Here is a 13,272-nt window from a genome sequence, read left to right as displayed (position 1 = left end):
GGCTCGACAAACTCAGGAAGGCAATTTGCTTTTGTTTACCAGTTTATTATAAAGGATACGACCCAAGACCAGCGGAAGCCAGCATCCATCATGTCAGTTTGGATGAAAAAATGAACAGTAGAGTTCTTATCACCCCCCAGGCATGGCTGGACCAGCTGAGGAACCTGTAGGAATGCAGCCCCACTAGCTTATAAGTAGTTAATTAGCACTACCGTAAAGGTATAATCTCCAGATGTACTGAATGAGATCTCTAACATAAAGAATAAAGATATTTTTCAGATTCTCAGTCTCTTGAGTTGGAAAAGACTTCCAGGGAACCAGATGAAGTGGCACTATAGCATCCACCTTCTCAGGAGACCCCTGCCCCAAATTTTGCCCATTATTTTATTTTAAAGATTTATTTGAGAGCGAACACAAGCAGGGTGGAGAGGGAGAGAAAGAATCTCAAGCAGACTCCCCGCTGAGCAGGGGCCTGATGCAGGGCTCGATCCCATGACCCTGAGATCATGACCTGAGCTGAAATCGAGAGTCGGACACTGAACCAACTGAGATACTCAGGTGCCCCAAATGTTCCCCTTTAAAACCCCTCACTTGCAAGCCATCAGGGAGTTTGGGGTTAATGAGCATTAGCTCCACATTCTCCTGGGAGGCGCACACCAATAAATAGCTCTCCTTTCTTCACTGCCAAAGCTCAATGTCAGTTTTTATTGGCTTGCTGCACATCAGGTGGACAAACTCTCATTTGGTTCGGTTACACAGCCAAATGGAAGAGATGCATACAGCAAGGTATGCAGACAGTGGAGTGCACACTTTCCATGCCCTCTCTGAGGGTACCACCCTCCCAACACCTTGATGGGTCCACTAACCTGGAAGCTCATCAGATCTTTCCAGTCAAGAGTTTTGTTTTATTTTTTAAGATTTCATTTATTTATGAGAGAGAGAGCATGAGCAGGTTGAGGGACAGAGGAGCCCTACGTAGGGCTTGATCCCAGGACCCTGGGATCTGACTCATGACCTGAGCCGAAGGCAGATACCCAACCGATTGAGCCACTCAAGCACCCCTCCAGTCAAGAGTTTTTAGGGCCTGGGTGGCTCAGTCATTAAGCGTCTGCCTTTGGCTCAGGTCCCTGGGATTGAGCCCGGCATCGGGCTCCCTGCTTGGCTGGAAGCGTGCTTCTCCCTCCCCCACTCCCCCTGCTTGTGTTCCCTCTCTCGCTGTGTCTCTCTCTGTCAAATGAATAAATAAATTCTTTTTAAAAAAAGTTTTTATAGAGCTTAATCTTCGTTCCCTTCCATCTTCCCTTCCTGAGATCAGTGTATGGGGCTGAAAGTCCCAAAGTTTTAATCACCTTGTCTTTCAGAGGCTATCTAGGGACCCCACTTAACTCACCTCATTAGCATAAACTCTGGCGTGATTGAAAAGAGCTCCTTAGGTATAACAAAATACACTTTTATAACTCAGGAAATTCCTAGGGTTTTAGGAGTCTGTGCCGGGAACCAGGGACAAAGGCCAAATATATTTCTTATAACACAGTGGTGCTAAAAACAATGGTAGGGGCACCTGGGAGGCTCAGTTGGTTGAGCCGTCCTACTGTTGATTTTGGCTCAGGTTATGATCTTGGGGGAGATTGAGCCCTATGTCGGGCTCGGCACTCAGCATGGAGCCTGCTTGGGATTCTCTCTCCCTCTTCCTCTGCCCTTCCACCCTCCACCCAACTCCCCCCACTCCCACTCACCCGCTCTCTCTCTAAAAAATAAATAAATAGAGATAAAAGGAATAGTAACCAGGAACATAGAGAGAGGTAAGGGAGATGTGTAAGAGAGGACCCTTCACCCAACACCATCATCAAGATCAATCCCCTCCCCTTCTGCTCCTGAGGGAGATAACTTTGGGGCCACTGATCTGAGGAGATGGGCCCTTTCTGAGATTTTAAGCACCATCATACTGTTCCACAGAGTTCTCAAATCCAGTGGGTACAGCTGTGGAGAGACAGAAGACAAGCGTCTAAGAGGAAGAGATGAAGACAACTATTTTCTTTACTTTCTTTTTTCTCACAGAATCACTATACCAATGGGATGTTTTCAGTTATGTTAGAGGGAAACTGTGAATCCCTTAAACCATGAAGAAATTTATTATGTAAAAAAATTGGGGGATGCCTGGGTGGCTCAGTCACTAAGCGTCTGCCTTGGGCTTAGGTCATGATCCTAGGGTCCTGGGATCAAGCCCCGTGTTGGGCTCCCTGCTCGGCGGGGAGCCTGCTTCTCCCTCTGCCTCTGCCTCTCTCGCCCCTTCTGCCTGCCGCTCCGCCTGCTTGTGCTCTCTCTCTCTGTGAAATAAATTTTTTTTAATTTATTTCTCAATTTGAGAAGGTTCTTAATTTGGACAAAAATTGAGTTTAATGTAATCCTTTTAGTCCACCACCCCATTGGTTTTCTTCCAGGGGCTTCCTGAACATGACCATAAGGTGACTGCCATTATTAGAGACATCACCATCATGTCCACATAACCTCCCAAGCCAGGAGAATGGGGATGGGCAGAAAAACTGACTTCATATGCCTCTCTCATTTTATAAGGGAGAAAAATCTGTTCTGGAGTCTCTGCAAACCTCTTTTTATTCTTCACTGGCAGAACTGAGTAACATACCCATTTCCAGACCACTCCCTGGCCAAAAAAAAAAAAATGTTTTAATGAAGTTGACTTGATTGGCTTACAATGAAGGAAATTGCCACCTGAATAAAATGGAACCCACTTATTAAGGAATAAGGGTGGTAGATATCATAGGTGTAGGCCTCCAAAGAGGTTCTCCCTTGCTGGCTCCTCGGGATGTAGAAGTTAATCAGACACAGGCTCTGATCAACTGAATGAAGAGATGAGACGTGAAGTGCTTGCGTCACTGACTCAGGTCCTTGGGCTCTCCAAGCAATAGAAATTTACTAGAGGCCAAACAGGAATTCCAGGCAAGGTTTTTATTGGGGCTTATGCTCAAGCACAAGGGAAACAGCTTAAAGGAAAGGGTGCTTCATTCTGGCTCTCTGAACAAAGGCTGGGGAAAGTTTTTAAAAAGACTGAAGTGGGAAATGAGTGATTCTAAGCATGTAGTTGGGGAGAGATGTGGGATGTTGGGTGCACAGGGGTATCAAACAGAATATGCTTCATCATGCATTGCATGTCTCATTAGTATGTTAAATCTCCACTGCTGGGAGTGTGTTTAATATTATAATCAGGGGAAAAGTCAGTGCTGGGGCCCACCTTGGTGCAGACTGGTTTGGTTCGGTCTCTGTCGGTCTTTGTACTAGAGTCGTCCTTTGGTAAGCATCCTATTTCCGCATTCCTGCAAGATACGCTACTCAAGGGGCATAGGGTTTCAGCTATCAAGGGATACTGGATTTTGCTGTCAGGATTGAAGTGGACTCAAGTCTAGTCCCTGCTCTGTCTCATTTGGGCACAGTAGAGTGACAGTATACATAGTAATAGAGAGATGCCTGGGTTTTTATGGGCTCTCCAAAAGAAGCAGCTAACTCAGACTGACAAGACCTAGTGTCATTCAGAAAGAGGTAACATCTAGGCTAGGTCTTAGAGACTTGGGTAAAGAAGAGAAAGAAAATTGCATTCCAGGCAGAGGAGAGTGAAAATACACAGGAGAGAGGCCAAGAAATGCATTAAATTGGTTGTTGGAGCATAGGTGGTGAGGCAGAGAGTGGTAAGTGATGGCAGAAGCCATCTCTTAGAGGGTCATAACTGCTACAAGAAGGACTTGGGGGACACCTGGGTGGCACAGTCGGTTGAGCATCCGATTCTTGGCTGAGGTCGTGATATCAGGGTTGTGAGATCGAGCCCCATGTCGGGCTTCATGCTCAGCACAGGGTCTGCTTGGGATTCTCCCTCCCTCTCCATTTGCCCCTCCTGTTTGTGCTTTCTCTCTCCTAAATAAATGAATATTTTTGAATTGAATTATTTTTTAAAGATTTTATCTGAGAGAGAGAACACAAGCAGGGAGAGGGGCAGAAGGAAAGTGACAAGCAGACTCCCTGCTGAGCTGGGAGCCCAACGCAGGGCTCAATCCCAGGCCCTGAAATCATGACCTGAGCTGAAGTCAGATGCTTAACGGACTGAGCCACCCAGGTGCCCCTAAATAAGTCTTAAAAAAAAAAAAAAAAAAAAAAACTTGGAATTTCTCCTTAAGAAAATGAAAACCTGGGGCGCCTGGGTGGCTCAGACGGTTAAGCGTCTGCCTTCGGCTCAGGTCATGATCCCAGGGTCCTGGGATCGAGCCCCACATCAGGCTCCCTGCTCAGTGGGGAGCCTGCCTCTCCCCCTCCCTCTGCTTCTCCCCCTGCTCATGTTCTCTCTCTCTCTCTGTATCTCTGTCTCGAATGAATAAATAAAAAAATCTTAAAAAAAAAAAGAAAATGAAAAGCCTTTGGGACCATAACAAAAGAGAAGGTTTCTATACAGCAAAGGAAATCATTAAAACAAAAAGACAACTTACTGAATGTGAGAAGATATTTGCAAATGATACATCCCACAGGGGGTTAATATCCAAGGTATATAAATAACGTATACAACTCAACACCAAAAATCCCCCCCCAAATAATCCAAATAATCTGATTTTAAAATCGGTAGAGGGGGGCACCTGGGTGACTCAGTCATTAAGCGCCTGACTCTTGATTTTGGCTCAGGTCGTGATCTCAGGGTCGTGAGATTGAGGCTCCACGCTCAGCACAGACTGCTTAAGATTCTCTCCCTCGGTATTGTGGCGGCCGTCGGAGCAGATAGCGGTCGAGGCGCGTGCCGCTGGGTCGTTACAGCAAGACGCAGGTGGTCCTCAGGCCGGCGGCGCGGGTTAGCCTTGGTTCCCGGGACCCAGCGTCTTTGAGCAGCTATCATGTCGATCTTCACCCCCACCAACCAGATCCGCCTAACCAATGTGGCCGTGGTACGGATGAAGCGCGCCGGGAAGCGCTTCGAAATCGCCTGCTACAAAAACAAAGTCGTCGGCTGGCGGAGCGGCGTGGAAAAAGACCTTGATGAAGTTCTGCAGACCCACTCAGTGTTTGTTAACGTTTCTAAAGGTCAGGTTGCAAAGAAAGAAGATCTGATCAGTGCATTTGGAACAGACGACCAGACGGAAATCTGTAAGCAGATTTTGACTAAAGGAGAGGTTCAAGTGTCAGATAAAGAACGGCATACGCAGCTGGAGCAGATGTTCAGGGACATTGCAACTATTGTAGCTGAGAAGTGTGTGAACCCTGAAACAAAGAGACCATACACTGTTATCCTTATTGAGAGAGCTATGAAGGACATCCACTATTCGGTCAAAACCAATAAGAGTACCAAACAGCAGGCTTTGGAGGTGATAAAGCAGTTAAAGGAGAAAATGCAGATTGAACGTGCTCACATGAGACTCCGGTTCCTTCTTCCAGTGAATGAAGGGAAGAAGCTGAAAGAAAAGCTCAAGCCACTGATCAAAGTCATAGAGAGTGAAGACTACGGTCAGCAGTTAGAAATTGTGTGTCTGATTGACCCGGGCTGCTTCCGAGAAATCGATGAGCTAATAAAAAAGGAGACAAAAGGCAAAGGTTCTTTGGAAGTACTCAACTTGAAAGATGTGGAAGAAGGAGATGAGAAATTTGAATAACATCCGTCAAGCGCTTCAGCTCTAAAACACTAAAGCATTTTCTTTTCCCACAGTCCTCTCTTCTTTCTGTGGTCTGCCAAATACTTGCTCAAACTATTTGACATTTTCGATCTTTGTGGTAATGTGTACACAAAAAGACTCCTAATACGTATTACACTGTGGGAGGATTCATTCAGTTTTAATCATAAAGTGGGGTTTTAGGCAAAAATGAAAAATCCAAGATACAGAGGGCAGAGTAGCTTTTTGCTGCTGTGTCATGCCTTGTGCTTGGCAGCATGCAAGTTACCTGAGGCAGGTCTTGTGGGTAAAAAGTTAAACTCTGTACATTATAATAAGATAAATGGAGGAGGATATGATAAATAGTGTTTGCTGAAGAAAACATAATGTCTTAACGGAATGTGTGGCCTAATACATAGTTTGGATGATGACTTCCTGATTATCTGAAAGCTAGCTCTGTGACCACTGCAGGACTAAAGTAATATTCATTGAACGCGCTGCCGTAACCTAGATTATTCTCACTAAAAAATAGTCATTTGTTTCTAATCCTTAAAGTTTATAATACATAATATAGCGGAATTATTATGTGCAATCAATAAAACCACTCTTTATTTTTATTAAAAAAAAAAAAAAAAAAAAAAAAGATTCTCTCCCTCTCCCTCTGCCCCTCCTGCCTGCGCTATAAATAAATAAATAAATAAATAAATAAATAAATAAATAAATAAATAAAAATCTTTTTTAAAAAATGGGCAGAGGACCTGAATAAACATTTTTCCAAAGAAGCCATATGGATGGCCAAAAGACACATGAGAAGATGCTTGACATCACTAATCATCAGGAAAATGCAAACCAAAACCACAATGAAATATTACCTCACACCTACCTACCAAAATGGCTAGAATCAAAAAGACAAGAAACAACAAGTATGGTGAGGATATGGAGAAAAAGGAACCTTCATGTTGGTGGGAATGTAAATTGGTACAGCCACTGTCAGAAACAGTATAGAGGTCCTCAAAAAATTAAAAATAGAAATACTATGTGATTCAGTAATTCCACTACTGGGTATTTATCCAAAGAAAACAAAAACACTAAATTAATTTTTAATTCTTTTTTAATTAAAAAGATACAACACCCTTATGTGTCTTGCAGCATTATTTACAATAGCCAAGATATGGAAGCTGCTAAAGTGTACATCAACAGGTGAATGGATAAAAATGATGTGGTATACATATGTAATGGAATGTTACTCAGCCATTAAACAGAATGAGATCTTGCCATTTGCAACAACATGGATGGATCCAGAGGGTATTATGCTAAGTAAAATGTCAGTCAGAGAAGGACAAATACCATATGATTTCACTTATATGTGGAATCTAAAAAACAAAACAAATTCACAGGGCGCCTGGGTGGCTCAGTTGGTTAAGTGAATGCCTTTGGCTCAGGTCATGATCCCAGGGTCCTGAGATCGAGTCCCACATCAGGCTCCCAGCTCAGCGGGGAGCCTGCTTCTCCCTCTGACCCTCTCCCTTCTCATACTGTTTCTCTTTCTCTCTCTAATAAATAAATAAGTAAATAAAATCTTTAAAAAAAAGGAAAAAAAATTCACAAACAAAAAGTAGAAACAGACCCATAAATACAGAGGACAAACATTGCTGCCAGAGAGGAGGGACTAGGGATGCGCAAAATGGGTGAAGGGGAGTGGGAGGTACAGTCTTACGGTTATGGAATGAGTAAGTCATGGGGATGAAAGGTACGGCATAGGAAATACAGTCAATGATATGTAATAGTGTTGTATAGTGACAGATGGTAGCTACATTTGTGGTGAACCTAGCATAATGTATAGAGTTGTTGAATTGCTGTGTTACACACCTAAAACTAATGTAACATTGTGTGTCAACTATACTTCAATTAAAAAAACTGCAAAAGGGGCGCCTGGGTGGCTCAGTTGTTAAGCGTCTGCCTTCGGCTCAGGTCATGATCTCAGGGTCCTGGGATCGAGCCCCGCATCGGGCTCCTTGCTCGGCGGGAAGCCTGCTTCTCCCTCTCCCACTCCCCCTGCTTGTGTTCCCTCTCTCACTGTCTCTCTCTCTATCAAATAAATAAAATCTTAAAAAAAAAACTGCAAAAAATGAAAAAACATTTAAGCAGGAGGATGACTTGTCAGATGTGTGCTTCAGAAAAAAAAATTGCGCTAGAGTCCTGCAAAAGGATAGATTTGCGAATGTTCCCAGTTGAAGGCAGAGACCTTAGAGTGGAGGATATAGCAAGAGATTAAAGGGAAGTTGTTGAAGAGCTGCCCAGGGCAGGTCTAGGGTCCCAGAGAGAAGGAGTGGTCTGGGGAGAGATGTCCAGGCTCAGGAGACTGGCCTTGGAGACCGGACAGCCATGCGGAGTGAGGAAGAAGGGCTCTTTATGAATCCCACAGTTTTTGAGTTCCTGTTACTATCGCTGCATAATAAGCCACCCTAAAACACAGTGATGTCAAACAACCCTTTTATTATGCTCTTGGACTATGTGGGTTAGGAATTAGAACAAGGCACAGAGGAGATGCTTCTTTCTGCCGCCAAAGACTCAAAAGGTTTGGGAGTGACTTGAAGGTTGGAGATTGGAGTTACTCGCAGACTTCTTCATCCACGTGTCTGGTACCTGGGTGGGAATGACTCCACTGCTGAGGACCTACATAAGGACTTAACGGCATGGTGGCCTCAGGGTAATCAGATTTCTTGCCTGGTGGCCGCCTTCCCCCAGAACAAGTGTCCCAAGAAAACCAGTAGAAGCTTCATGGCCCTTTCTGGCCTAGCATCAGATGTCGTGCAATGTCATCTCTACTATGTTCCACTGGTCAAAGCAGTCCCAACCCCACCCAGATTCAAGGGGGGAGGGCACAGACCCTGCCTTTCAGTGGGAGAAGTGTCAAAGAATTCTGTGGCTATCTTCTTTAAAATCACCAGGGTCATTTGGTGGATTTGGGGGCCATCACTGAGATGGAATTCCATGAGAAGAGGCAGAGTGTATTAGTATGCTAGAGCTGCCTTAATAAAATACCACAGACTGGGCAGTTTAGACAACAGAAACTTATTTTCTCCCAGTTCCGGAGGCTGGAAGTCCAAGATCAAGGTGTCAGCCTGCTGTTTTTTTCTGAGGCCTCTCTCCTCGACTTGTAGATGGATGTCTTTCTTCTGTGTGTGTCTGTATCTTCATTTCCTGTTCTTTCAAGGACACCAGTCAGACTGGGTCAGAGCCAAAGGCCCTCTCTCCAAATAAAGTCACATTCTGAGGTAGTGGGGTTAGGGCTTCAACATATGAATTTTGGAGGGACACAGTTCCTTCCATCACACAGAGTTATCAGAGAAGGTAATGAGATCAAATTCTAGAAATGGGCGTGAAGGGACAAATGAACCCAAGATGATGTGCCTGGAATTCAAGAGCAAGGTCCAAGCTGGAGGCAGGGATTTGGGGATTATTAATGAGGTGTGGTTGAAGCCTTAAGTGTGGATAGGTTCACCCAGAGAAAATGTAAAACACGAGAGGAAGAGATTCTTTTCTGGTTACTAGCATATGGTGATATGTATTGCACAAGAATACCTGCTAGCTAATGATAATTCATGCCAACTAACTAATCCATACTAATTCAGGATAACTTTGCGTCAGTTATCTTACTTGTTTTGCTCAAACATGTCCTCCATGAGAATTATTATCCTTAATTCACAGATGGGGTGACTGGGGCTCAGCAAAGTAAAAACAGGGGTCAAATCCAGCCCCCCATCTATTTTTGATTGGCTTATATTTTTTAATGGCTGAAGAAAAAAGAATATTCTGTGTCAAGTAAAAATTATATACACTTCCAATTTCAGCCTCCTTAAATAAAGTTTTATTGGCACACAGGTATAACAGCAAGGTTGAGTAGTTTTGATGGAGACACTATGGCCTGCAAAACATAAAATATCTACTACTATGGCCCTTTACAGAAAAGGTCGGCCAATCCCTGGGTTGGATGGCTTGACCATTTGCAGAACTAGTCCATGGTAAATTTGGGTTTCCAGCCCAGGCAATCTGGCTTCACCATCTCAGGCACTGTGATTTACTGAAAGACTTTGCTGGCCATTTCAGATACCACAGGAGTCAGGGATTTTTGCAACATAGGCAAGAGCTTGTCCCACCAAGGCCAAGCTCAATTATTTCCCCTCGGCCTTACACAGATTAGACAAGGGGGACACTTAGGAATCTGAGTCCCGTTGAGAATTTCCTTTTTTTCACCTTAGTCACTTTGCCTCTGTCCGTTTTACAAATCCTGGTGTGTTAATCATAGGCCATTTGGTGGCAAAGAACAAAACCCACATATGCTTCAGTAAAGAGGGCTTATGGGAAACATGCAGGGGCATCCAGGAATCCTGGTTTCAGGAAGAGAACCAGACTTCCAAAGACCTGGAGATTTGTGTGGGAGTTACTCTCTGTGGGGTCCCATGTCTCTTATTTTCTCTCAGCACCTGAACGCTTCTCCTCTATGAATAGTAGTGCTCTCTGCCATTCTCTTCACTTTAGTTCCCAGTAAGACTCTGCCTTCCTTTGGACTCTTGGTTACATCCACACTTGTTACCCTTCCTCTCTTGGGAACCTTCTAACATGTGTCTTATATGTATGACTCCAAAGAAATTTTTATAAAACACAGATCTGAACATGCCCTACTTCTGATTAAAAATCTTCAGTAATTTCCCATTCCATCCTCATCCTCCTGGCTTGAGACGCTGTGTGTGAAGTTAGGAGCTGTGGCGGCTATCTTGCAGCCATTAGGTGGCAATCTCCAGGAAGAAAGCCACCAAACTGGGGACGATAAAGTGGAAGGATTAAAATAAATGTGGTTCTTGATGATATTATTCAGACAGAACCCAGCCTAGTACTGTCCATTTCCAAAATTCTTGTAAAGTAGACCATAAATATTGTGTTGGTTTCAGATGTTGTTAGGTATAATTATAAATTTTAAATGACTTATAATTGAAAAACCCTAATTGATTCAGGGCCTTGGGAAATAATGTTTCTAGGATGATTGTCTTTACTCTTCTCGGGAGACCAGAACTTAGAATTGTCCAGAGCAATGACAACAGTCTGTGGAAATTCCAGTGGGAAATGTATCTCTAGGGGCTAGGGACCTCGACAAGGACACATCAGAATGATGGAGTCAAGAGACTCTTTGGAGTGATTTATAGAGAAATGCAAGATGAGGAAATAAATATAGTGAACGTACACTATTCCTTCAGGATGCTTGCTGTGAAAGAGAGCCAAGAATTTGTTGGAAACTAAAGAAGGACATGGAATCAAAGAATACATTTTCTATAAGATAAGAGGTTCTAGACCATATTGGGGTGCTGAAGGGAATGTTGGAGTAGAGAGAAAATATTGTTGCTACAGGACAAAGGGGAAAAGTGAAGGAGGGAAGTTCTTGAGAAAGTGGGTTGGGGGCAAGGTTCAGAAGACAAGTAGAAAGCTAGGTCTTGGGGCGCCTGGGTGGCTCAGCCGTTGAGCGTCTGCCTTCGGCTCAGGTCATGATCCCAGGGTCCTGGGATCAAGCCCCACATCGGGCTCCTTGCTCAGCGGGGAGCCTGCTTCTCCCTCTGCCTCTGCTGCTCCCCCTGCTTGTGCTCTCTCTCTCTCTCTCTCTCTCTCTCTGTCAGGTAAATAAATAAAATCTTAAAAAATAATAATAAAAAAAAAGAAAGCTAGGTCTTGGGCTGGGGTACTTGCTTGTTGGTCATGGAGACAAAAGCAGAGAACAGCAGGGCGAGAGGGGACAGGTAGGTGGATTTGGTGGAGTACAAAGCAAGGGCATCAGCTGTGAGTGGACATGACAGAGGAGGTTCAGAGCTTTAAGGAGAAAGCAGAAAGGCCAAAGTAATTGTTATGGACCATGGGGAAATGAAGGTAATAGAGAAGGAGTAGCCTCCCAGAGCAGTAATGTCTGGTCTCCACATGAAGAGGCTGGTGCTGGATGTTCCATGGGACCCATCAACAGGACTCAGCTCTGCCTCCTCAGAACTGCAACCTTAAACCTTAGGGCAGTCGCCTCCCCTTCTCCAAGCCAGAGTTTCTTGTCATGTGGTGATGATTATGTTTAGCCCGTTCGGAGCTTGCTGAGCTCAGAGGCAAGAAGAGGGGGGATGCAGCACAGGATTGGCTCCGTAGATGGGACTCAGTAAATGGGAGCCACCATGATTTGTACTGGCTGCACATAACAGGCTTCCTGCTCACCCTCCAACCATGGTGGAGTAACAGTTGCACAGTGTCCCTTCCTGTCATTGCAGAATCTTCCTTATTCATTGCTGCTCAAATGATCGCCTTAAAGATTCTTGAGGACAAACAGTCCTCAGGGTGTCTCTGTGGTTATCTGGGGGGTGGGGGAGGGAGGAGAAAGGGAAGGGGAAACACCTACAAGTTACTTCTCAGACTGTAGGGCATCGAAGTTCCATAGAAACATGAGCCACGTATGTAACTTTAAATGGTCTGGTAGGTACTTTGAAAAAGTAGGAAGAAACAAGTGAGGAGAGCCTGGGTGGCTCAGTTGGTGAAGCATCTGGCTTCTGCTCGGGTTGAGATCCCGGGGTCCTGGGATCAAGCTGAGTGGGGCTCCCTGTTCGGTGAAGAGTCTGCTTCTCCCTCTGCCTCTGCCCTACCCCCCACTCATGCACGGGCTCTCTCTCTCTCTCTCTCTCAAATAAATTAAAATATTTAAAAAAAAAAAGAAGAAACAGGTGATGTTAATTTTTACAAAATATTTTACTTAATCTCCCATAGCCAAATAATTGTCATTTCAATAGGTAGTCAATATAAAAATTATTGAGATATTTCACACTATTTTTTAACATTCTAAGTCTTTGAAATCTGATGGGTGCTTTTACTCATACAGCCCATCTCAAATAAGACTAACCATGTTTCGAGGGCTCGAAATACGGGGGGTAAGTGGCTACTGCACTAAATAGCTCAGGTGCAGAGGTGGGATGGCAGAGCAGGAGCAGAAGGAGACCTTGGCTGGAATCTGACAGCCTGAGCTGCTGAGTAAAGCTCTTGGCAAGAGCCCGGCAGGCATGTATTTGCACAGCCCATCTCGCTAACTTTCATCCCCAGCACGTATTTGGATGGTAATTACTACCGTGCTCTTCTTCATCCCCAAGAGTACTGAGCCCACACAATGGATGGAGAAGGGCACCCCATCTCTCTGGTCAGGAGAACCACAGAGACCAGAGTCTGACTTCCTCTAGCACAGAATCCACAAGATATAATGCTTGATGACACATTGTTATCACTCACTGATCCATTTTGCCTGTCTTTGAAAACCAACCAAATATTGTGCCTGACCTCTCACAATGACGGAGGAAAGGGGAGCTCTCATGCCCCTTACGAGAGAGGAGGGCAGGATCTGAGACGGGGAAGTTGCGTCTTGTTGCCCTCAGGCAGAGAGTCAGGGGAGGAAGAAAGTCTTAGCTCATGTCTGTCTGACTGTGAGTCATTGGAGCGGTCTCTCATCAATCAATCATCAACCAGATGTCCATACACCTTTTATTTCTTTGCGTCTTAAAAATTGTGGTAAAATACACATAACATAATATTTACCATTTTTAAGTACATAAGTTAGTGGCATTAAGCA

At 44.4% G+C, this 13,272-nt stretch overlaps 2 protein-coding genes across 2 annotated transcripts in view; both read left to right on the top strand.

Annotated features, from left to right (window-relative positions):
• The window catches only part of LOC118356455 (zinc finger protein 713-like), a 50,972-nt gene that overhangs the window by 35,032 nt on the left and 2,668 nt on the right, over positions 1-13,272 (top strand). The window lies entirely within an intron of this gene.
• LOC113935873 (ribosome maturation protein SBDS) lies at positions 4,756-6,253 on the top strand. Its single transcript, XM_027618485.2, has one exon. It carries the CDS (start codon positions 4,887-4,889, stop codon positions 5,637-5,639), a length of 753 nt encoding a protein of 250 aa, XP_027474286.1. The 5' UTR covers positions 4,756-4,886; the 3' UTR covers positions 5,640-6,253.

This window comes from Zalophus californianus, chromosome 17 (genome assembly GCF_009762305.2).
Source record: "Zalophus californianus isolate mZalCal1 chromosome 17, mZalCal1.pri.v2, whole genome shotgun sequence".
Classification (NCBI taxonomy): Eukaryota; Metazoa; Chordata; class Mammalia; order Carnivora; family Otariidae; genus Zalophus; species Zalophus californianus.
This window is presented reverse-complemented; position numbering and strand designations above follow the sequence as displayed.

Bases quoted from the DNA above. Each gene is read 5' to 3' on its own strand.
- LOC113935873 (XM_027618485.2), top strand. From the start codon at position 4,887: ATGTCGATCTTCACCCCCACCAACCAGATCCGCCTAACCAATGTGGCC.